Source organism: Maylandia zebra, linkage group LG7 (assembly GCF_041146795.1).
Source record: "Maylandia zebra isolate NMK-2024a linkage group LG7, Mzebra_GT3a, whole genome shotgun sequence".
NCBI classification, from domain to species: domain Eukaryota; kingdom Metazoa; phylum Chordata; class Actinopteri; order Cichliformes; family Cichlidae; genus Maylandia; species Maylandia zebra.
The window spans coordinates 49041541-49066355 of NC_135173.1; the positions used below are offsets into that span (position 1 = coordinate 49041541).

A 24815-nucleotide genomic window follows, 5' to 3' on the forward strand; every position below is an offset into this window, starting at 1 on the left:
CTATTAGCCAACACTTATAAGTTTGGGTTAATGGCTCATGGAAATCACTTTGTTGGTGGAAAAAATGTTATTCTATTACTGTAAAAAGTGGGACCTTTTTAATAGTAAGTAAAAAAATGCATAAAAGTTATGTTTTTGTATACACACACAAAAACACAACTTTTATGCATTTTTTTACTTACTATTAAAAGGGTAAAATATATACCTTTAATTATATCTAGATAATTCAACCTTTAATTGCAACTCTTAAACATACTCGACTGTATGAGCTCGTGTTCTCTCAAGCTGCTCTGGTATCTACTCGTCATCCTAGCTGGTTTTTGTTTTTTCAACGGAGAAATCGCGCGGCGTGTGTTTAGTTGTCCTGATGTAGCTAACCTAAACTTTCTGTGGTACATACTAGCAAGAAATAAACGAACACAGCAGGTCTTTTGGAAGAAAAACCCTCAAAATTTCACAATGAGTGACGATGCGGACTCCCCTCCTGAGAGGGAAATGAAGGTATGTCTCTGGTAAAGTTGACTTCACAGGTTAGCATGTGTAAGTTACCGTGTCAGTTCACCCTTAATGTAGTGGCTAGTTTAGCTAGCTGGCTAGCTAAACAAGCCACTTGTCGTGGGTTATGTTTTCTGGTTTAGGTATCCTTATCCTCACGATATTTACTGAACTGTAATGACTATTTTGATACGATAAAACATTAAAGACTTTCACAGCGGTTTAAAAGCGTTTCAATTAAAAGTAGTTACTGCAGTTTTATTCATGCCTTATTTTAGCCCGCTACTTAGGGTTAGCACCGTAGCCGGTGTGATGTTGTGCTTGTAAAGTTAAACGCCGCTGTGTTTGGTGGATTCGTCCTATTAAATTATGCATTTGTAAAATAACGTGTTCTAACACACATTGCATTTTTTTTGTTTAAGTTTTATATATTGCTGTAACATTACAACAAGCCTTGCACCGATTGCTAACACGATATGGTAACGTGTTAGCATAGTTCTAATTGAGAGGCATTACAAACATTTTGGCTTTGAGATCACCCTTCAGGCTCACCAGCTGTCTTGTCAACAATGTTTATTTAAAGTGTGTATTATTCTGTCTCGAAGACGCTGCGTTTGCATTTACCGAAGTGGACCCACAGTTGTTAACAGTTCATAACAGTTCATAACAGGTCACCATGAAATGAAAGTGTTTGCCTTTCGTTTTAGGATTTTCAGTTTCGTCAGATGAAGAAAGTCAGAGTGTTTGACCCCACCGAAGATTTGCCAAAAGACAGATCCAGCCTCCTTGCCATCTCAAATAAATATGGCTTAACTTTTGTGGGGCTTGACAGAACTCTCAAGGTGTACTTAACTCGAGATATTCTGGCTGCTGATAAAGGTGATGGCAACTCCAACGAAATAGGTATGAATACACATGCAGTTTTAAATAGTGCAATGATGACAGGTTAAAAACACAATGTTGTCATGACAGATACACCACATGTTTCATGTCATTAATAATTTTTGCTGTTTCACTGTCCACTAACATCTTCCTCCCTATTTTAGTCAAAGGAATACCAGCACTGACTGAAGTGACCGTGGAACTAATTTTGCACCACGTGGCTCTCAGTTGTGATGAGCTCACACTGTCCATGTGTGGCATGTCTGAGGAAGCTGGCTTGTTGCTCACATTCTATGATGTCCGCACGTTCATGAACAAGGTAGTTATTTCAGTCTGTCTACCTAATGTGTTAACACAGTCGAACACCGGTTGCCAAATTTCACCTTGTCTGGTAAATGTAATCATGTTGTCTGATATTTGTTTTAATTTGCATTCCTTGCTTTTCCAGGGAAAACTACAGAAGCTACCATTTGCATCGCACCAGCCAGCTGTAGCACCTGACGTCTTAGTGCAGGACCTGAAGTGGAATCCTGCGCAGGTGTCTGTGTTGGCTGTCTGCCTCTCTGATGGCACTATAATGATTTTGGATGTTACTGACAGTGTCAATGTGCAGGCCAGGCTGCCTTCTTCAAGTGGAATTACCTGCAGTGAGTGACACTCTTGACATAATTGGTAAATTTATCTGCAGTCCATATCGCTGATGTGGTTCAGTAGTTGTTTACTTGCTTTGTTTACCACAGTTTGCTGGAGTCCAAAGGGAAAGCAAGTTGCAGCTGGAAAAATGGATGGTACAGTCACACAATATACACCAGTAAGTTATAATAAGAAGAATTTTGAATTAAAAGCAAATTGCTTAACAGTCTTTGGAAGCTACAGGAACAGATTTTTCTCCTCTGTTCTAAAGGGACTGGAGGAAAAGAAAGTTATCCCATGTCCACAGTTCTTCACCCCTGGCGAAACTGTAAAAGGTAAGGTAGCCATACCTATGTATATAAAATTAAACTATGAAAATGGTCCGTACACTAAGGTTTTTATCTTGGTGGTGATAGATTAGTAATAGATTGCAGTGATTCCATAAAATATTTCAAGTTGTATAGGAAAAGGAGGAGCTGAGTCTTGCTGTTTTGTTGATGTTCCAATGTCTTGTCTCTCTTTCCTATTTGTCTCTCACAGCTGTGGATGTGCTGTGGCTGAAAACCTATGTGTTTGCAGTAGCATATGCTGCTGGAGATGGCTCACTTGAGACCCCCCCTGAGCTAGTGTTGATCTCACTCCCTGTAAGTATGCCTGGCATCGTTTTATGATTGATTTTTATCTGGGTTTATCAGGTTTAACAGACTGGTTCTACGGTCGAACTGCTGATCATAGTATGAAGCTCAGTTAAGACCATTCATGGGTATCGGGGGGAAAAAAATCATCACTGCAGCTCAGTTATGGAGAGTTAAATTTATTATCCACATTTTCATCTTGAATTTTCCTTGCTTTCGTTTCTAAGTTTTATCACGTAAATTTTAAAATTTATTTATTTATCAGTAACTTGACAGTGATAACAATGCAAGTAACAGAGTTAAACACATGTATCTAGCAGATTAGTTATTGATCTGTGAAGTGTGTGAAAAAGATGATCCAGGTTCAAACTGTAACAATTCAACTTATACTTAAAATATAAATGCACAGCAGTTTTTAAACATTGTTTACAAATATATTTGTGTATTTATGCTTGGAGTAAATACATTTAGATTATGGTTAGGAATTCATTAGAGCTGCTTTTAAGTCTGAAAATCTACAAGTCGTTTGATCACAGTCATCTTTATTCATAAATATTCACATCATCCCCACATGAAGTGAAAGAGAGCAGGAATGATCCAGCAAACTGATCATCAGAACATCTAATTGTTCATCATTAGTGTTTTATGCCTCCAGAGCTTTATACAGGTTTTAATAATTAAACAGGGATTAATACAGAAATGTTTCAGTGCAGAGAAAATGACCACAGAAAAAAAGCAAAGAATAACAGTGTCGATTGTTTTCAATGGTTGCCATTGGCAGCCATGAGTACCAAAAGAAACTTCACAGCATTTTTGCATACAGTATTCCTGTATGCCTGGCACAACCAGTCTGGAGGCATGTCAGTGCAAGCAGGTCAGTCAGTGGAGACATTTCTATGACACATCTGTGAAGGAACATAGATTTCCAGATGGTAGAAACAAAGATTTAAAACAAAAAACTTGCTTATTCCTATGAATCTGTGATATATTTATTTATTTACTTCTTAGGCTTCCCTTGGGTTTCAGTGCATGTAGTTCTGGTGCTCTGATGACATCACAGCTGTGCATGCAGTGACCAGTGCTTTGACCATAATTGGGCTTTTGTGCTTTCTTTTCATATTTACACTACTGTGCAAAAGTATTGAGTCACCAGTCATTTCTTCATATTTTGCTCCCAGTCAGCTACACTTGTAGTTTTTTTTTTTTTTTTTTAATGACAGAGAAAGCGTTATGCAGGCTCTCTGAAGGTATTTCAAGGTTTTTCTTTGGACATTGGCTGCTTTTCCACAATTTTTTTTTTCCTGTCCAGTCCTTGTATCTGACCATTTTCAGAGGAATGTTTGTTTGTGTAAATTGAAAAAGGCAACACTGTATCAGTCATGGATTGACCTCCTCAGTGCCCATTAACAGTGTGGAATCATCTTAACAGACAATTTAACAAAACGCAACCAACATCCAAAGAAGAGCTTTAAATGGCCTTTAAGCGACTACTTAACCTCCTAAGACCCGAACTCTTCCATGGCATGCATTTTTAATTTCTCTTTGATATTTGGGATGATTGGCACCTGATGAATGTAAAAACAAAGAATTACCAGATTCTTTTTTTTTTTTTTTTTTTTTTTTTTTTTTTTAAATTTAAATTTTTTTACTTTTTGTTTCTGAGAAAAATGAGATCCACATATGAGCATATTTGTTTAAAAATTCAATAGAACAGTGGCAGTATAATGTCCTCGTAAGTGGATATCAGGCCCTTGTAGAGCAAAATGTAGTATTTTGGTCTAGACAACCCAAAATGTGATGTCCATATTGTGGACGCCAGGTCCTAGGAGGTTAAAGAAATTACAAGAAAGACTACATCAGAGAGTTCAGGCTGTGATGAAGAATAAAGGTGGTAATACCAAACTGTAAACCTTCAAGCTTGTTAAAATTGTACAAAGTTTGTTATATGCTGTATTTCCATTTCTGTTTGCAGATGTTCCAATAAATTGCTGCACCTGTTTCCCATGGGTAGCTTAAGGCATTTTAACAGTGTTAATGTCCAATCAGTTTTATTTATAAAACTCAAACTTGTATGTGTGTTAGACAGCTTTACAGTCTGTATACCAAGACTCTTGAGGCCCACTCATCCCCCTTAAATTTGTTTAACAGAAAGCAGATTTAGCACAAAAAACCCCCCCAACCCTGAGACACAGTTTGATGTCACTAGCTGACAGGTTAATGCACATAAATTACTGTATGCATATTGTGGTTCTTTTTCTGCAGCTTACATTTTTGACATAAATTACAGTGCTACTGAAGTATGCCACTTCTCTACTCTAGATTTATTTATTTATTTATTTTACAGAAGAAGGATGAGAAAGTGGAGCCAAAGTTTCTGAACTTTGGTGAATTTGTTTTTGGAAGCTGTACGGAGCGTCAGCACCACTACTTCCTCAGTCACGTAGAGGACTGGTAAGACTGATCCCAACTGATAGATTTGCTCCAACAGTGACCTGAAAGCCTGATTACTTATAAGCTAAAACTCATTGTTTATGCCCTGAAAGTTTTGTGCTTTGTTTGATGTTAAGGTCATGGTAAATTGAAGCTTTGTCTCATTGTTTTTATTTTTTTTCTTTCATCCAGGGACCTTGTGTTTGCAGCATCAGCAGCTTCCATTGAGGTCAGCGTCATTGCCAGACAAGACGATAAGGTAAACGCTAAAATGTGTGAAAACGTTTTAGGTTTGTCTAAATGTAGAGATAAATGAAAGTGGTCTTGAATGTATTGTCATTTTTCTACTTTGTCTTTACATCCGTTTGTTTTACTCGGTTAAAGTAAAATGCTTCCAAAAAATCGAGGAGGGTTGCATAAGTGTTACAGCAGCTTCTAGTCAGTCACAACACTTACCTTCTAAATAATTTAGATTAGCTAAGCTCCCACCAGGTCAAATATCCAATGCTTACCTGACTTTTTTGGTGACAGTTGAGCAAGCTTGTGCTTTTGCTGAATTTTTATCAATTAGGTAAACCAATAATTTTATCTAAGTGCTTCAACGTTTTAGTGAATTAGACTTGATGCTTTTAGGAACTGTAAATACCCCCACCCGCCCAAATCTATTAATTTTCCTTGGATTTTGTTTGAATACTTACTCTCTGTAAATGGTGATGACCATGCCTTATTTTTACCCCTTTTAGATGTGGGAAGTTTGGCAACTAGAAGATTCGAGCAGGGCTGAGCTTCGAGTGACTGAAACAAATGAAGACACTTTGCCCCTTGGCTTAGCTATAGACTACACCAGCCAGCAGGAAATCCACATAAGTAAGTGAATATGACTTTTTATGTATTTAGTTGCTTCACTTGTCTGAGCAGAAGTTAATTTCATATATAAAGATTATTACTGTTGTTGTTGTTTTGCCTTGTTTTTGTTTGTTTGTTTCTCTTTTTGTGGCATAACCTTCATAAGGACTTGGGTTATGATTCATGTTATTTCAGAATATATCAGACTTGTTGACTGTGTCAAATAAGCATGACCAGTCTGCGTACAGTACAATAAAGGTGATCTGTCTGTGCTACAGTTGTTGACAGAAATACTGCTGTCATTTGATTGAGCAAATGTTAACAGACATAACAACTGTAATGCCTGACTCAATGGAATCCCAAAAAACAAAGCAGGGTAGGGCTGCTCGATTATGGCAAAAATGATAATCACGATTATTTTCACTGAAATTGAGATCTCGATTATTTGACGATATTTATTTAACAATAACAATGTATTGAATAATGGCTTTAAAGATTGTCAAAAAATAATATAAAATAGTGTGCAAATACTGATAACAGTGCAAATGTTTGCAATATAAAAAATAAATGGAAAATGTAAACATCTATGTTCAGTGAACTTTGCAGTGTTGCTCTGTGGTGCAGCTACGATACCGTAGCAAAGTTTACACACTATGTCTACTTGATCCACTTCTGACTCCGCGAACCCATAATGTTTCCACACCACTGAAGTTTTTTTTTTTTTTTTTTACCTCCCTTTTCAACCAACGGCAGTCACTCTCCTCTCCAAATAACTTCTGCTTAGCTTTCCGAGCTTCCCTTGGGTCCTCTTAATTGTTGTGACGTGTGTTCGAAACGCAGAGCGGTGCACTCGATTTGTCACACGGAGCAGCGCGAGAGTAAAGCACGAGGGAGGTGCTAATAATCGGCTCAGTCATTTTTAATGATCGTTGAAAGCCCAGATCGTAATCGAGATTAAAATTTGATTAATTGAGCAGCCCTAAAGCAGGGTTTTAAAAAAAATGAGTAAATAAAAAAATCGTTACAATGTTGCCGTCTCTGCTTAAAGTCACTTTGAAAAAACAAAACCTTGACCTCATCTGGCACCTTGCCACGTAGATGTACACCTTTCACAGTGCTGGTGCTAGAAATGAGACCCAACACAGTCAGTGAGATTTATAAATATCATTAAGGATAACATTCAAGTTTAGTGAATAATCATGGATCACGATTTTGACATTTTCTATCATGGTAGTCAGAGCTTCTAAGAATTTGGATCGACACTGTTGGAAAAACATGTGGATTGTGTGGGAAAAGTAATGCAGCATTTTGAACACTGGCGAAGCAGTGCAGTGTTAGTGCTCACCATGGATTTATTGTGTTTACGCTGTGAATCTGGTGATCAGTAGTGAGCTGTCTTCTAACTTGTGTGTCAGCAGAAAACTGTGGAAATAGATGGAAGAGGAATTAATGACTCGATCGCACCATAAGTCAGCAAAACACAGAGGCTCGTGTTAGTTTCGAGTGAATTTCTTTTAGCAGAGACAGGCGCATTATATTTGGTTGACTGTGGTGGGTGCATAGTTTCTAATTCTTTTTTTTCTTCTTCACCAAGACACATAGTGACAGTCTCTTGTTAAAGAATCAGACAGCTGCGGTGTAAAATAAATGGCCTGTATTTTTTCAATCCAGGGGTGTGAAAAACATCATTCAGCCCTCCTACCACGCTCTAAAGATAGGCGACGGTGCACGTCTCCTCTGCCACCAGACAAAAGTTAATTTGGTCATTTTTAAGTTTAGTTTAATTTAATTTAGTCGTGTTATCTCTTGTAGCGCATTCCCTTGCCTTTGTTTCAACTTTAAAATGTTTTCTGGTGAGAAGTCCCCTAATGAGCCAGTGAATCTTAAATCCGTCAGGTTTCTGTGTGCATACAGCATTCACCGCAGTGCTGTATTGCAGCATGTGTAAAGAATAGTGATAAGCTATCGTCTCAGTACACTGTTTTATCTTAACTGGCCCAGTCTGCCAGACATTCACGTAGAGCTGCTGTTGCTGTCTAGTCACATCTCTTCCTGTTCGCTCTACGATTCCCTCCCTCCCCATTACGGGAAAAAAAACCCTGCAATTTGAGCAACATTATGACATGATTGTAGTCTGATCAAAACCTTGATCTAAAGTTAGACATTAGGTTGGAAAAGCAAAGGGAGAGTAGGAGGGAGTTATCTGTAGGGAAAAATGCACTCATTAAAATGGCTCACACAAGCTAGAGGACCATAACAAACAACAAAGCCCAGACAATCCTGTTGCAGAATGCTGATGAGGTTTACCGTGTGCCTCTCCCGTCTGTTCGCTCCCTCTCACCCTCTCTCTGCTTGCGTCTCTAAAGCTTTCAAACTTTAGTTTCATAACAAAAAAGCATTAGATACAGTCTTTTGGGGTGGGGTGGGGGTGTATGCTTTCTTTTTGTCTAAAACTTTAAATCGCACTGCTTCTTCAAGTGTATTTCTTGGCATTTTATTTGTCAGTGTGGGTGTGTATTTGTGTGTGTACATTGACACTGATTATCATGCATGTAGCTCATGGGTCAAATAGGTGCAAAGTCGGTGGATATTAATGACGCGGTCAGAAAAAGCAACACTTTTTCATGCACTCATGAACAGTTATACTTGATAAATACAGTATTTTTAGATATAAAACGTGGTCATAGAGAAAACAAAGAGGACTGTGTGTTCAGTGTACTTTGTTGGCATTTCTGAAATGACTAGTATCAACTCTGACTAATGCATCTTTAATTTGTGTCGTGAATAGTCAGTTTCGTTATTTGAATGGTGGTTTAGACATGATTTGCCATTTTCTCTGCAGCCCACAGCATACTGCGAGGCTTTGGAAAGGGCAAGAAAGTGGGTGTGAGGAGCAGAAAATGTTTCAGGGTTTGGCGAGAAGAGAAAGGCATCTTACTCTTTTACCGAATTACAAATATTAGAACAGTTGTCTCTGTAACTGACTGGAGTATCTTTTTGAAATGAAGACTGGATACTTTTTTTTTTAACCACTAGAGGGCGTAAAGCTCCAACTTCAGTCAGACAACTATAGCGTGAACCTACTGTCTTAGTACTCAAATGTTCTTAAAACTTTTAAATATATTGTGTGGAGAACTGCTCAGTGTCTGACTTTGTTTATATCCAATCTTTCCACTCCCATAAAGCTGATGAGAAGACCTTGCCCCCAGCGCCCACAATGCTAATGCTTTCCACTGAGGGATTACTTTGTCCATTTGCTCTACTCAACCTCAATCCAGGGGTTAAGCAGCTAGTCGTGGCTCCTTCTAATCTGGCCTTGGAAGGGGAAAGACTTCCCAAACCTGGTAAGAAAACCTGTGAATTGGAACCATGTTTGCCTAAAATATTTCTTCAATGTCCTAATGTATTGATAATGTATTGATTGCATAGTGTTTGAATTGTTACAGCTCCTCCTTTGGGGATTTGAAGTGACTATTTGTGCTGTTTTTTTTGTTTTTTTTAAATTAAAGTAACTTATAGCGTGCTGTGTATGTGGCTGAAATGCACATAGATTTGTCTCTATGTACAGCTCAGCCACTGTATTCAAAATGTCAGGGAACGCAGAGACTTCCACAAACCACTCCTATGTATTTTGATGGATTAATTCGAAGTTTATGAGAATGCACCCGTTTGTTGGAAGACATAATTACACACTAATCAAAGTACATTTGTGAGTACTGCATTCTTTTTTTATGTTAAATAAACTAAACAAAATGACTGACTTAATCTTTAAGGAAGCAGATTTTCTGAATATATCCCTCTTGTTAATTTTGATGTCTTCTTTATGTCTTTAAATGTTTGATAGCTGTAAACTGTGTTCATACAACCACTTAAAAAGCAACCGAACACAAGTCATGGCAGCAACTCTGTGCATTTAGGCATGTAGACATATTGAGCATCAGAATGAGGCAGAAAAAGTGATTTCAGTGACTTTGAACAGGGCATGGTTGTTGATGCGTGTCGGGCTGGTCTGAGTTTTTCAGAAACTGCTGCTCTACTGGGATTTTGACACACAACCGTCTCCCAGATGATGCAAAAAAAGGCAAAATGAGCACCAGTTGTCTGGGTGAAAATGCCTTGTTGATACCAGAGGTTGGAGGAGAATGGCTAAACTACTGCGAGCTGATAGGAAAGCAGCAATAACTGCTTATTATAACCAAAAATATGCAGAAGAGCATCTCTGAATGCACATGTTGAACCTTGACGCAGATAGACTACAGCAGTAGAAGGTCATGGCGCTTTCAAAGCCCTGTCAGCTGAGATACTGAGCCTACAATTCACACAGACTCGCCAAAATAGGACAATAAAAGATTGGAAAAAATGTTGTCTTAGTCTTAAGTTTTGCTCCAATGTTAAGATGGGAGTGTTGGAATTTGAGTAGTTCTCAACTAGGGCTGCCACGATTAGTCGACTAGTCACGATTACGTCGACTATCAAAATCGTCGACGACTAATTTAATAGTCGACGCGTCGTTTGAAGCTTTGTAAGATCCCAAAAGACGCAGGAATAAGTAGTAGGATTTAACAGTGTAATAATGGACTGAAACAAAAGATGGCAGCACTGCATGTACAAGGATGCCAGCTGCCGTTAAACCCCGGAGGAGAAGAAACTGTGTCCCAGAATTCATAGCGCAGCCCAGCTCAGTTTCCAACAATGGCGGCAGCTACTTAGTTTTAATGTTACTCTTATTATTCTTTCTGGTCACAAAATAAACGTTTAACATATTTTATGTTAATGTAGCTGTGTAAACTTGAAATATCTGCTCAGTTTATCAAGACACCACATATTTTCAAAAGCGCTCCGACATTTTCAGAGACGTCTGTTACCCACTAGCTCGATAGTTAGCCGGGGGCAAGGCTCACTAGAGCCCGTGAGAACACCGGACTCCCGGCAGATTGTTTTCAAACCCACCACCGTCTTTCGCTACTCAGGTTAAACATGATATATAAGTCACTTAGATAACTTAAAAATGTTAGTGTTTGGCTTTTTTCAGTATTTGTTCCCGAGTAAATCGGTTTGGCTGAGATTAAAGTTATAGTTTTTACACAGCTGAATAAACGTCAAGCAGACAACTGATTATCAGAAGTGTGAGATGCTCGAGAATATACTCCAGTGTCCTGTTATATTTTAGATAGCAAGGAGCAGACGGCTGAGTTTATTAAACTCCACCGAAACAATCTGCAAATTTCATTTACATTTAATAAACTATCATCTTGTCTTTATTTTTAGTTACCACATACCTTAAACACTTAAAGCTGTAAGCTAATGATAGTTATATAAGAGCAGATGCTGCTGGTGCAATAAGCTGTACGTTTTACGTTCAATGGATGATGATCTGATTAGTCAACTAATCGCAAAAATAATGGGTGACTCGTCGACTATCAAAATAATCGTTTGGGACAGCCCTATTCTCAACCCAGTTTATCTCTTTATTACCACAGTACAGCCATCATCTGCTGGCTGCTTCCAGCAAACAAAGTTCCATGTGACAAAACTCAGATAATCTCCACCTTATTTCATCCGATCTCTTGAGTTCATGTACTCAAATGGAATCTACAGTCACCAGGAGTGACTCAGTCCAGTATTGCACCATCTGGATGTGGAGGGTTTGCATCATGATTTGACAAATCTGCTGCAACTGTGTGATTATTATTATTATTTTTTGGTCATTTTAATAATATGGGCCAAAATCTGAGGAATTTTTCTGGCATCCTTTTCTAAAAAAAAAAAATCAAAGTAATTTTAATGGCAAAAAAGGTCCTACCCTGGATTAGCAGGCTGTACCTAATATAGCAGCCGTGTAGTGCATTATTGGTTCTAGTAATATTTAGTAAAGAGTTTATTTCTCTAATTTTTTTGGTTGTTTTTCACATGTTGTTCACTGACATTTGTTAAATGTGACCAACTGTTTTTACCATGCAGTGAGCTTTTACTACATTCTCAAGTGCCTTCTATTCTATGAACAGCTTTTTCTTTTTTGGTTCAGTCAGGTTCACTCATAAAGGGGTCATTTCTGCAGATACCTTTAAAAACTGTCAGAAATGTGATTTTAAAAATGTTTTTTCACCTTTCTACTTTTTTTTTTTTTTTTTTTTTTTAAACTAGTAGCTTGTGCTTGTAGACAAAACTCACACTGCTTTAAATGTGATGAGATCAAATAAAAGTAATCTTTGTTTGTTTGTTTATGTTCTTTCACAGGCTCTTTAGCAACCCAACCACCCAAAATTGCTGCCTCAATCCCATCTGCCCCAGCAGCATTTCCAAGCCTTGGTCTTACTCCAGCAGCTGCTTCCAGTTCTCCATCCCCTGCTACTTCTTCTGCCGCTGCACCGTTCAGCATTGTTCCAAAAGCTCCTGTGTCATCAGCAGCATCAGGCTTCACTTTCTCCATCCCAACTACCTGCTCCACTTCAGGCCCTTCAGCTTTCTCCCTGGGGGGTTCTGCACCTTTTGGCTCAGGGTCATCCGGCTTCTCTTTTGCTTCGAAACCTCCCTCTGACACTCCCTCTGCACCTTCAGCTTTTTCTTTCAACAACCTTTCTGTCAAACCATCAGCAGCACCAGCTCTAACTCCTCAGAGTCTTGCTAAACCATCAGCAGCACCAGCTCTAACTCCTCAGAGTCTTGCTAAACCATCAGCAGCACCAGCTCTAACTCCTCAGAGTCTTGCCACCCCTGCGTCCCAGTCTGCAGTGAAACTGAATCTAAATGACAGGTACTGAACTATCACGTGTTTTTCACAGTATTAGTCCTAAGATGTCGATTTTTGTCTAAATGTTTAAAAATTGGTCTGCTTTTTCCAAAGATTTTCAACAGTGGAGACTACACAACCTCCTTTCTCCTTTAACTCCCCACTGTCCAAAACGGTTGCCACGACTTCCAGTAGTTTAACTGCCCCTCCTTCTTTGGCCAGCAAACCACCAGCTATTTTAGGTAAGAAAGGTGTTGTATTTAATGTAATTAAATTTATGTTGTAGTTTTTCTTACAAAGGTCCTCTTGGAATCTTAATTGCAAATGCATGTTGTCTGTTGTTCCAAATGTGTATCAGCTCCAGTGCATCCAGTTCAAACCAGTGTCTCTCCAGCAGTTGTCCAGAAACCTTCTCCTGCTGTCCAGACCCGTACCCAGGCTCCACAGGTCTGATCTCTTTGCTGCGAAGAAAGTTTACTGTTCTTATATCAAATAGGTTTCTTTCAGTGATGTGGTAGACTTTTTCGATAGATTAAAAAAAACAACCTTTTAATCACAATTCACCAATGACACAAAATGATGATGATTGGTGTTAAATTTGGTCACTCCCAAAGGAGGTGTTGTCATATAGAGCCCTGGATACGTAAGCAATTAACTAATTGCAGCAAAAAATATATTCACAAATCCTAAATAAAGTAACACAAAACAAACTTCTGTTTAACTGTGCAGTCACTGGTTGCTACTGGCAACAGACTTCAACTAAAACAAAGTGAAACAGACAGATTAAAAGTAATATCAGATGACAGGCATTTTGATATATTTTTTTTAGTTCAGACTGTTTTTTGTGTTTGTTGCTGACAGTGAAAAGTAACTTTTGATATACTTTTCATGAAAAAGCAGGCCGGTGTCAGTGTGAAGGCCCTGGAGAAACAGCTACAGCAAAGGAAAGACTCTGATCCCATCATGGCTGGCATATTGGAGGAGGTGAGACATATCATGTACTGTCGTGCCATGTAGCAGTGGTTTGTCGGGGAAGAAATGCTGGTTTTGTCGTGTGAATGCTTTAAATCTCTAATATATGGGTTCTTGAGCTTGTAGAGAAAAGAAAGTGATAAGATGAAATGCACCATATCAAGTGTGGACCTCAATCAGAATGCTTTTTAATTATATAAACTAACAAATAAATTATATAGAGAACATATAATACTACAATATAATTATACCAAATACATAATAAATAAATGCGACTGAGCAGAGTTGAAGGTGCTATGATTTTCACTGTGAGTAACCAGGAGGAAGAGGATTAGAAATGAGTGTTAGGGGGGACAATTCAGGTTGAATGTGTTACTGACAAAACTGTCCAGTATATCCACTATCTCACCTCTGCACATGTCCAAAGCATCTCAAATGATGTTGAAGACAGAGCTGCCAGGCAGGAGGAAAAGTCCTCAGAGGAGCGTTATAGATCCAGTTAGGGCTGTTCGATATAATGATATATATTGGATGACGATATAGAAACGTCTATCGTTTCATTTTACGCTATCGTTTGTTTCATGCTGTCGCAAAATAAACTGTTTACGGCAATATTTTTTTCATCGTTTTGATGGTCACTGTAGTGGCTATATTAATTTCTTAAAGTTCTCTCTTTCTCTTATTTAATATAACCACACTACAACAACGACGGTAACAGCATCGCGTGTCCGCTTGTTTGTTCCACATAAACCTTTCACAATAAAGCTCAAGATCCTGTTGAGACTTTTCAAAATAAACTGAATCACGTGAAAGAGCAGATTATTTACGGATGAGAAGTAAAAAAGAGCCACCAGGTGCTAAAAAATAAACCTTAGACTCGAATGTTAGAACAGGCTTTTCCCCGCAGCACGCCGTGTAATAAATACTCACAAAGAAAACGGCGGCTGTTACAACTTGTGTCTAAAAATGTATAGTTTCATGCATCGGTTAAAACACTCGACTCCAGCTACATGACGCGCAGCTGGAAACACTTCCTGCAAGACGAGCCGCCCGAGATTCACAGAATTTACAGAAAATGTTAAATTTCTGTGATTTATATCGTTATCGGACGATATGAGATTTCGGTCATATCGCACAGCCCTAGATCCAGGGCATCCAGAGCGTTGGTGGGACAGAGTCACATGCTAGGGACAGGGTTAAATGGAGGCAGATCATCTGCTGTATGAACCTGTAAAGCAGCTTGAAGAAAAAGAAGAAATGAATACATTATTTGTTTAATTGAGCTAAGTTGTTTCTTGTGTTTCGGGTGCTATAACACAGTAATTTCCCAACATTTGGGATCAATAAAGTACCTTCTTATTATTCACATTAATGTTATATGGAGGGACAAAAGATAACAAACAAGTACATATTAATGTCATTATTTTATAAGGATACATCAGATTAATTATGTGCAATAATGTGTTTCGATAAATAGAGCAATAGGCATAGGTACATTAGTTGAAAAGTTATATCACCAGCTTTAATGGTGCAGGTGTCTAGTTAGTAACTAGTTCCAAAGACTTGACATACAAAGTTGTAGGATTTACGAAAAGGTAGTGGACTTTATTCAGGACACCACATGTGGTGTCTGGCAGAACATTACTAAACATGTCTCTGACTTGCCATCAGATCGCACACTTCCAGAAGGAATTGGATGACCTTAAGGCACGAAGTGCAAAAGCTGACTTTAAGGTTGGTGCTGATGAGGAAATGAAGGAGTTGAGGAAAGAGTCGGAAGACCTCCATATTTTCACCCTGGAAATCAAGGAAACTACAGAGGTAAGACAATGATTGAAACGCTGAGTCCTGTTCACAGACTGCTCTTCTTCCTTTTAACATTTGATGTTGAGAAAGCCAGTAAAAATCATTTCGAACAACCTTAAATTCTGCAACCATAAGACTTCAACCACTGTGACTTTAGAGTCCTGTCTGAAGCAGTGTTTGGAAGATGGTGTCACTCTAGGTTGATAAATCATTTAAAACCTCCTTTCAAGCCTTTTTGTGTGTGTGTCTGTAATCTTTAGTCACTCCATGGTGACATTGGCACACTGAAAACTTCGCTACTGGAAGGCTTTGCTGGGGCAGAAGAAGCCAAGACCCAGAGTGAACTGAGCAAAGACAGAAATTACAGACAGCTACTTTACAAAAAGCCTCTGGACCCACGCAGTGAGGAACAGCTCAAGGTGAGAAATAAAATGACAGATTACCCCCAAATTGTTTGCATGAATTGACAGTTTTAAGGTTTTACATATTCTTATAAAAATAATCTCCTTCATCATGTATATTTGATCTTTTTTTTTTTTTTTTTTTTTAATTCAGGAGATTCGAAGGCTATACCAGTATGTTATGTTCACTGTGGAGGATGTTAATGATGTCTTGGATGTGGAATGGGAGAAACACTTGGAGAAGAAGAAAAAGCAGAAGTGAGTTTTAAAGAAAATGGCAGATAATCCCACCAGCAGTTTGTGTGTTGGATAGAAAGAGAGAATAAAAATTGGATGGAGTATAATTTGTTATTAAATAAATCTCTTTACAGACACATGGTTGTGCCTGGACGTGAGGGTCTGTTCACTACACTGTCCAACAATCTGTACATCATCAACCAGCAGAAGAACAGACTGGACCAGCTGGTTAAGGAGCTCAATTCACTACGCCTCTACAGCAAAACAACCACTCCTGCTAGAAGTCCTGTGACAGCAACGACAGCTAGGTAAGGCCTGGCTGCAGAATGTGGGGGGAAAAAACAGGGATTTAAGAGGATATTAGGAGTTAGTTATGTGCGGTAGTTTAAGGAAAGACTTAAGTTTTAAGTTAACCATTATCTATGGTTTATAAGTCAGTTTTTAAGTTATTAAAAAGGGTTTTAGTCAGCTTAAACATCATGTATGGTAAAGAATGGTTCCAAGCAGCATTCCTTATAATGTATGGATGTTCACATGCTTCCATTTGCTCCTATTGGATAAAAACACCATGTTTTTGTGTTGTTATTAGTTTGGAAAATGACCTTGAGACTTTAAGAGATGCTCTCCTGAAAACCAGGCTGGACCCTACCCCTTCTAAGACCAAATCTCCAGGTATTGATTTTTTTCCCTACCGTCTGCATAAAAACAGCACAGGATATATTTAATCATTTCAGTATATTTTTCAGTATATTTCAGTATGTATGATGTCTCTGCAGCTGTCAAGATATCACCAGTTAAACAGTCCCAGCTGCGCAACTTTCTCTCAAAGGGACAGATGCCTCCTGTCCGCTCAACTGCACCAGGTACTAGAAATTTATGGTTACATGAAAGTTTTATCCTAAATGTTCAAATGATTGTGGATTTCGCCTTTTGAAAAAGTATACAAAAAGCCTGATTTTAAAGTAAAGGGATGTTAATCAAGCCCTCTTAGTGTGTTTCATAATAAATCATAGTAAATGTGAGTGCTAATTTCATGTCGACAGTAGCTTTTTCCTCACAACTGCAAATGCCAAATTCAACACCCGCTTCATTTCAGTGATATTAATATTGAAATCCCCATGCTGATGCTCATACTGTGGAATGCAGCAGCACCTCACATATTGGAATTGAAATGTATTTATTCATTTTTCTGTTTCAGCCAACCTATCTCGCTCAGCCTTCCTTTCACCTAAATACTACGAGGACTTGGATGACGCGAGTTCAACATCTTCCCTGTCCCAGTCCCTGGAGCCTCACCCGCCTCACTTGGAGCAGGAAGAAGAGGAGCTGCAGACACGGCCCCCTCCCATGTCCTCCATACCTCCAACATTGTCCACCCCCCGCCACCCAACCGTTGTGAGGACCCCCTCTATTCAGCCGGGCTTCGGAGCCATCCAGTCCACCCCTTTATCTAAAATTCAGTCAGGACAGGGTATGGGCTTTGGACTCAGCCCTATTGCCAGCCCCAGTAAGTAAATTATACCAACTGTTGCTGTTCATAAAAAATTACGAGGACGCATTCATGAATCATAAATGACTTCAAGTTATAATGCCATATTTTACTGAACATAAAGTAATGTCGCTAGTCTTAGATGTGGATATTTTTTGTAGATATTGATTACTGCATTAATATTCCAGTTCCAACAAATAAGATCAACCTCAGCGGGGCTGAGAGCACGGCTCTCGCCACAAAGACAGTCAAGCATGGAGCTCCACCAACCGAGAGGACCGCACCCATCACCATCTCTGCCCAGCAGGCTGCAGCCAATGCTGCTTTACGCAGACAGATGGCCAGTCAGTTGGGTAAGTAACATTGTGCAGCAGTCAAAATGTATTTATTTGTTTTTAAACAATGAGGAAGATGTGCACATTTGTTTTTAGCTACAGTGGGCATTTGGGGATCTTTTAAATATTGTTTTGTTATTCCCTCAGTAATTCACCAGGGGGAGACAAAGACTTAAAGAATAGATAATATGTAACTGTTAGCTCATTACCACATCCTGCCTGAGAGTAATTTGCTAAAATGTTTCCATGTAAACAGAGCAGGCTTAAATAAACCTGGAGACATTCAGTTTGATTGCTTCTGTCTCATCTGGTACCTTTTTTTCCAGCTGTGAATTGCTCTAATATGCATGTGTTTATATTCCAGCTGTGATCAATACTTCACTGACAGAGTCCACCTTGAAGACTGTTCCTCAGGTGGTCAATGTTCAGGAGTTCAAAGACAAGGGGACTCCTGTGGTGGTTCCTTCCAACATCAGGTAAAACCTAAAACGAAGGTCACTTCTCACCTTCTCACCCCCACTCCTTTAAAGGCAATTGAGGGAAAGCAGATAAAATGTGTCAAGGGTAAACTACAAATACGGCAAGACTATAGCTTCCAAATAAGATAGTAAACCCCAAGTAGAAGTCTATTTGTTTTTATTTTTGGTCAGTGTTACAAACTATTCCTCTGTATAACTGTAAACGAGATTACTGGCATTACCTAAGACTTATTATTTGTAGCTATTAAAAAGAATCAGTTAGAAAATCAGTTAATAACCAATTCCTTAAAGATTAGCAGATATTTAGACATAGGTGTGGGACACTTGGATGTACTTGATCAACATGTAGTTGAAACATTTTTGATGTATTCTTATTTTAATAATCACTAACATAGTCAGTAATATGGGGGTGATACTATAGCTTAACAGGGTGACCAGGCAAGAGATATGGTAAAGGCTGCTGCGAGGGACCCTTGCCATAAACATACCACTAAATAATGTAAATTTAAAAATATTTTTGTGCCATGTGAAAACTGTGCCCTCTTATGGTTGTGTTGATGTCCCCAGCTCCTCGGTACCAGATCCAGGATCTCAGGTCTTTGCAACAGTTTCTTCCAGTCAGGCCAAACGGGTGAGTAAATCCATCACTCACCAACCTGTCATTTTGTCTTTGACTTTCTTGTTACTGTTACTTGGGTGACATATTAATTCAAATTAAATAATCTTCACAACACAAATCTCAGTTGACTTGCATGTGAAATATTTGAAACCATTTTTATCTATATTTTAAGGAATAAATAAAAACTTTAAATTGAAAAAAAAAATCATGTAAAAAAACTTTACCTTTCATGTGGTTTTGTACTTTTCCAAGGAGTGCCACCACAAACAAATGTCTTCAGTATATTTTTATGTGTCCACGTGCTAAATAGTAAAAGTTATTATAAAGGTATATTCATAGCTTTATGTTCGTCTTCTCACAACTTTCAAGAACATTCAGCATGTGAGAATTCACAGTTTGCTGACAGTTTTTCCTGTGAAGACCATTATCAAGATGGGTGAGAAATGTCCCACCTCCCACCCATGTTGATGTTACAAATTACAGTTGGGTGACAGGGGTACTCCTCGCAGAAATCCTGTTCTTGTGTAGCTCCAAGTTCATGTGCTGCACGATTACCTATAGACATTTGTTTTGTTTTTTTCTCTATATCTGCCTTAAGTTTATGTCTTAGTGGACTTGAGCTTTCACCTGAAACAATCCTGTGTGTTATATTTTTTAAATCGTGAATGCATCATAGTAGTGTTGTTTTTCTGTAAGGTTAACAGTTAGGCTGTAATATTAATTTCATACATGTATTTAAAACTGTCTCGGCAGAATCCTGTCCAGGGTGTCCAAAAAATGCCTGCAGAGACTACAACCATCCCACAGAGCAGTTTTGTTTTTGGTAAGCACTGTTACACACACACACACACACACACACACACACACACACACACACACACACACACACACACACACACACACACACACACACAGTAAAATCCTGACATTGACTATAAACTTTTTCTTTCAGGTCAGCCGTCCAAAACTGATGCTTCTGTTGCTACTCCTAGCTCAGCTGAGCAAACCAGCAGCAAGGGTTTTTCTTTCAATTCAGTGTGAGTTGATGTTTATAAATATAATATATTTTTAATGGCCCAGCAGTATTTTATAGATTATACACTATGTTTGTGATTATTTTTGTTCAAGTAATATCTATCCACTTATTAAGACTAAATCATTATTTTTGTCATAAAAAGACACTATAATAGAAAATGTTTTAAAACACATTCCTCTAAAGGCCAACTTATTTTGTAACCTGCACTCGGGGGTGTATATGAAATGCATCCTCTCACAAAGGATTTGGGCCCGCTTACTAAAGCTTTCCATCAGCTTACAACTATGCTTGACTGGGTGGTAATAGCTCCTGGAGCAAAATCATAAGTTGTGTACTGAAAGAGTTCTCTAATGTAATCCAAATCTAGCCTAATAGGTGAGCAAGTGTTTACATGGCTGTATTGCTGAGATTGGCTGGTTAATCCAGCATTTTTCACACGTAAATATGTCTTGTTACAAAATATAATGAGCATCTCACTGTTGCTGCATTTAAACTTAAATGGTGTTTTATTTTATTTTTTTCAGGTCCTCAAGCTTCAGTTTTGCTTCAGTTACACCAGGAGCTGGAATGCCACAAGGTACAAATGATATAGCAGCTTGTTAGGATAGATGTAGGAGCTGTGAGATTACTGATGCACATTATTTCTGTTTTTCTTTCTCATGTTTCTCCAGTGAAAGATGCAAGTAAATTCTCTTTTGGTGGAAATGGTAAGATGGTGTTTGGCCAGGCTGGAGAAGAGTCATTCTCCTTTACCTCAAAGTCCACCTCCCCTGGTCTTGGCACTGGGTCTCCCACTTTGGCTCCAAACGCAACAGTTGAAGGTGCTAAACCCACCTCGACCACAGCCACTCTGAGGATAGAGCCACAGCCTCCAAAGACAGCTGGTGGCGAGACTCTGGGCATTTTTTCTGGACTAAGGGTGGGCCAAGGAGAAGAAGCTAAAGATTCCTCCACCAAACCTGCTGTGGCAGCATTTACATTTGCGGACACTGGACTTGGCAAGGGCAAGGGAGCGACACAGTTTAGTTTTGGAACAGGTCTTCCAAAATCTGGAGAAGATTCTTCAGCACCAGACTTGTCCGAAGGGACCCCGTCAGGCAGTCTGTTTAAGCCTCCTGAATCAAACGCCAAGCCAGCCTTCTCCGTTCCACAGTCTAGCTCAGCCAGCTCAGCTTTCGCCTCATCTTTCAGTAGTCTTCTTGCAGCTGCACCAGAGACGCAAGAAGAACCAAAAGCTGTTCCTCAGTCTTCAGTACCTGCTTCGCCCCCTATAAAAGAACCTCCCACCAGTGAACCTGAAGTAGAGAGCACCAGTCGTCCTGTGATACCTGAACCTGCAGCACCTGCAACCACCCAGACCCCTGCAGTGTCAACACCTGCTCCTGCTTTGGCCGCACCTGCCCCTACCCCAGACCCTCCCTCGACTTTCACTGCACCAAAAGAAGTAAACCCTCCGGCACCATCCAGTGCCCTGTCCACAACAGAAACCACCCCAGAGCCATCTACCACTGCTACTGTACCCTCTTCAACTGCTGCCACCGCAGCACCTGTATCTCAGGCAGCTCCACCAGCATTCCAGATCCCCACGTCTGACAAGCCAGGCTCCATTTTTACTCAGCCCGCTCCTGCAACTACAGACAGTAGTTCTGTTGGAGTCACACCAGTTATCAACACAGCTGCCCCAGCTGCAGCTACTCAAACCTCTACCGTTGTTAGTAGTGCAACAGTGACTGCTGTGAATAACGTGTTTGGACAACCTGCTGCACCTCCAGCTTCCTCTGCACCAGCATCAACAGGATTCAGCTCAGCTGGGTTTGGTACATCAGCTGGTTTTGGCAAATCTGTGTTTGGCCAGGTTAGTGGCTTCGGCCAGCCTGCAAGCAACACTGGAACATCGAGTGGATTTACTTTTGGACAGTCTGCATTTGGAGCGACTTCTAGTAGTGCAACTACTGGCGGAAGTCTTTTCGGTGCTTCTACTGCTACCAATGCAAGTTCTTTCTCCTTCGGGACGAGCGGTGCTAACACAGTAAGCAGCACTGGCACTGGGCTGTTTGCACAAAGCACAAACCAGGCTTTTGGCCAAAGCTCTGGATTTGGACAGGGATCTGTGTTTGGGAGTAACACCACCACATCCTCATCTTCAGGATTCAGCTTTGGACAACCGTCAGGTGAGTCCGATTCTGGACGTGATTGGATCAACTTCAGAGCTTTTAAAGAAATCATTGGCATCTTTATTTAAAACTACTGTAAGTTCTGTGGCTTTTTATAAATTGGAAAAATGACACCAAATGTCAGAAAGAAATTGGTATTGAAAATTCTCTCATTTCGCACCCGCCTAACAGAGACCACACTGTGTCACCGACATGATGAAATGATCAATAACCAGAGCTTCTCGGCTGCATGCTGTTCAGTCACATTTGACAGTGATTATACTAACACTGTCTGACAGCTTATGAACTGTGATGTCTGTAAGGTTAGTGGGCAGTGGAGGATGTGCAAAGTTTTACACTCGCTCTGGCTGACCTCCACATGTTGTGGTAAATGTGGCACTTGTGTTTGAAATGGTATCATCTTGCAGGAAAGATTTGTGGTGTACTGTCAGCCTGAGTGGGATGGCGGGTGTTGTGCCGTTCCCAAAGCTTCTATAAATTCTCAGAGCAGTATGAGAATGCCACAGCTGATGTCAGTGCATTAACTCAGCAGTTAGTCCCAGCTTGGCATTCCTGATTTCATACTTTATGGGGGGGGGGTCCCACTTTTCACTCTGTAGTGATGACTATAAAATGGGCCTGGCATCAAGGGCCAAATGCAGTAATCTGATCTTGTCTGTGTTAATTGAATTTGTCTTTTGTTCTCAAACAGGTTTTGGCTGCTCTTCTGCCAACCCGGTGTTCGGCCAGCAGTCTAGCAGTGGATTTGGACAGGTATGACCCATCTTTTTTTTTTTTTTCTTTTTTCTTTTTTTTTGTTAAACCAACTTTGGGAAATTTCTTGAATTCCCATTCTTCTAGACAAATTTTTGAATTAATGTTTATCTCCCAGCAGCAGCCGTCATCTGGGAGTCTCTTTGGTTCCAGTTCAGCCAATACAGCAGTCTCATCTGGTGGTGGAGGATTTTTCAGCGGCCTAGGAGGCAAACCAAGCGAGGACGCTGCCAACAAGAATCCATTTGGCACCACCTCCTCCACTGGAGTGTTTGGACAGTCTGGTCAGACAGGTAGGCTAAGATGTAATAAAACTGCAGATTAACTAGAAAATTTGAACTGTAGTTGCCGATTTATGTCAGGTTCAGAAATATTTTCATCATTTTTGTTCAAGACTTTGTTCTGAGTCAGCGGTAACTACTTTGTCAAAGAACAAACCAAATAAACCCAGATCATTTTATTGTTGTGTAATTACATTTACCTGTCCGTCTTCTAGGTACCAACAGTCTCTTCGGTAATAGTGGTGCCAAGACCTTCAGCTTTGGACAGTCCTCCTTTGGGGAGCAGAAACCTACAGGGACCTTCAGCACTGGTGCTGGAAGTGTAGCATCCCAGGGCTTTGGCTCATTCTCTACACCATCAAAACCAGGTACAGCTTTCCTTGTAATTTTAATGCATTTGTTCTTCACTCCCTGCTTTTTAGTCTTGATATATTTTCACACGTTTTGAAAGTTGTGCATAGCTAGTTGTAATTCACAGGTAACGTTTTATAAGATTTATTGCTGCTGAGATTTTAAAACAAGACTTGTTTCTATGTGCTGTTCCCCATTGCTTTGGAAAGAGCGTATTTTTGGTGAAAACTGAGAATTTTTTTGTTATGTTAATTTAAATAGATATTATAGACATGAACACAAGGCTTGAAAGCAGAGTTTAAAAACTGTCAATATTTCATTTTGGATTTGCAGCTAAAAAACATATGTGCAAACTTTAAGACATATTTAGGAGTTCTTGTAAAAGTACAAACATCGACAATAGAAGGATCCTTTCTGTCAGACACACACAGTAGGCAACAGAGAGACAACAATGAAGACATCATGTATTTTTTTTTTCCCCTGTTCAAGTAATATCTATCCACTTATTAAGGATAGACTAAATCATTCAGTGGTCTTTCTAAACTAGATCATTTGGTGCTCTCCTGCTGGTGGCTGTATTTGTACATGAGTAAAAGGGAAGGTTTAAAAGACAGTAGTTGGACCTTCTATGATCCCTGGTTTGGAGACGGTGGCACAGGCAAAAGGACAGAAGGCAGACCTGGAGGTAGCAGAGCTGAAGATGCTAAGATTTTGCTTGGGAGTGACAAGGAGGGACAGGACTAGACATTTGTATATCAGAGGGACAAGTGAGGTTGAGCCGGTGGTTGACAAAGTCAGAGAGGAAAAACTGAGTTGCTTTGAACATGTGTAGTAGAGGGATGGTGGGTATAATGTACAAAAGATGTTGAATTGGCAGCTGCCAGATGGGAGGAAAAGATCCAGGAACCAGGAAAACCACAGAGAAGATTAATGGAAGTAGTGAAGGAGGACATGCAGAGGGTTGAAGTGACAGAGGTGGATGCTGGGGATATTGTGAGAAGATGGAGGCAGATGATCCGTAAAGGGAGCAGCTGAAAGAAAAGGATATGTCTACATTATGTATATCATGATTTAAATGTTTCTACATTTGTTAGTCACACCAGAAATACCAGTTGTTAAGCTAAATAATGCATAACAATAATGATTTCATTTTGTAAAACAACAGTTACCTGTTTGTTCAAAGCCGTAGCCCATCTTTTTCTGTGATGGGAACTTGTAAACAAGTGAGGTT

The 24815-nt window shown here is 39.5% G+C and overlaps 1 protein-coding gene across 4 annotated transcripts in view; it reads left to right on the plus strand.

The window, feature by feature from the left end:
* Positions 1-314: 314 nt before the first annotated feature.
* Positions 315-24815, plus strand: part of nup214 (nucleoporin 214) — a 32361-nt gene continuing 7860 nt past the window's right edge. The window contains exons 1-32 of one of the 4 annotated variants that reach the window (XM_004549585.5): positions 315-501; positions 1203-1398; positions 1542-1696; positions 1826-2024; positions 2118-2188; positions 2282-2345; positions 2551-2654; positions 4990-5096; positions 5268-5334; positions 5819-5942; positions 9107-9265; positions 12159-12675; positions 12766-12893; positions 13010-13098; positions 13549-13635; positions 15295-15444; positions 15690-15848; positions 15985-16088; positions 16202-16375; positions 16657-16739; positions 16844-16930; positions 17266-17574; positions 17745-17909; positions 18256-18367; positions 18938-19001; positions 19743-19812; positions 19942-20026; positions 20550-20602; positions 20697-22196; positions 22891-22952; positions 23071-23245; positions 23449-23601. In XM_004549585.5, the coding sequence (XP_004549642.3) occupies positions 460-501; positions 1203-1398; positions 1542-1696; positions 1826-2024; positions 2118-2188; positions 2282-2345; positions 2551-2654; positions 4990-5096; positions 5268-5334; positions 5819-5942; positions 9107-9265; positions 12159-12675; positions 12766-12893; positions 13010-13098; positions 13549-13635; positions 15295-15444; positions 15690-15848; positions 15985-16088; positions 16202-16375; positions 16657-16739; positions 16844-16930; positions 17266-17574; positions 17745-17909; positions 18256-18367; positions 18938-19001; positions 19743-19812; positions 19942-20026; positions 20550-20602; positions 20697-22196; positions 22891-22952; positions 23071-23245; positions 23449-23601 (5614 nt within the window). In that variant the 5' untranslated portion in view covers positions 315-459. The remainder of the gene's footprint in view (positions 502-1202; positions 1399-1541; positions 1697-1825; positions 2025-2117; positions 2189-2281; positions 2346-2550; positions 2655-4989; positions 5097-5267; positions 5335-5818; positions 5943-9106; positions 9266-12158; positions 12676-12765; positions 12894-13009; positions 13099-13548; positions 13636-15294; positions 15445-15689; positions 15849-15984; positions 16089-16201; positions 16376-16656; positions 16740-16843; positions 16931-17265; positions 17575-17744; positions 17910-18255; positions 18368-18937; positions 19002-19742; positions 19813-19941; positions 20027-20549; positions 20603-20696; positions 22197-22890; positions 22953-23070; positions 23246-23448; positions 23602-24815) is intronic. The other 3 variants (XM_004549586.5, XM_004549587.5, XM_004549588.5) reach the window with 3 other exon arrangements.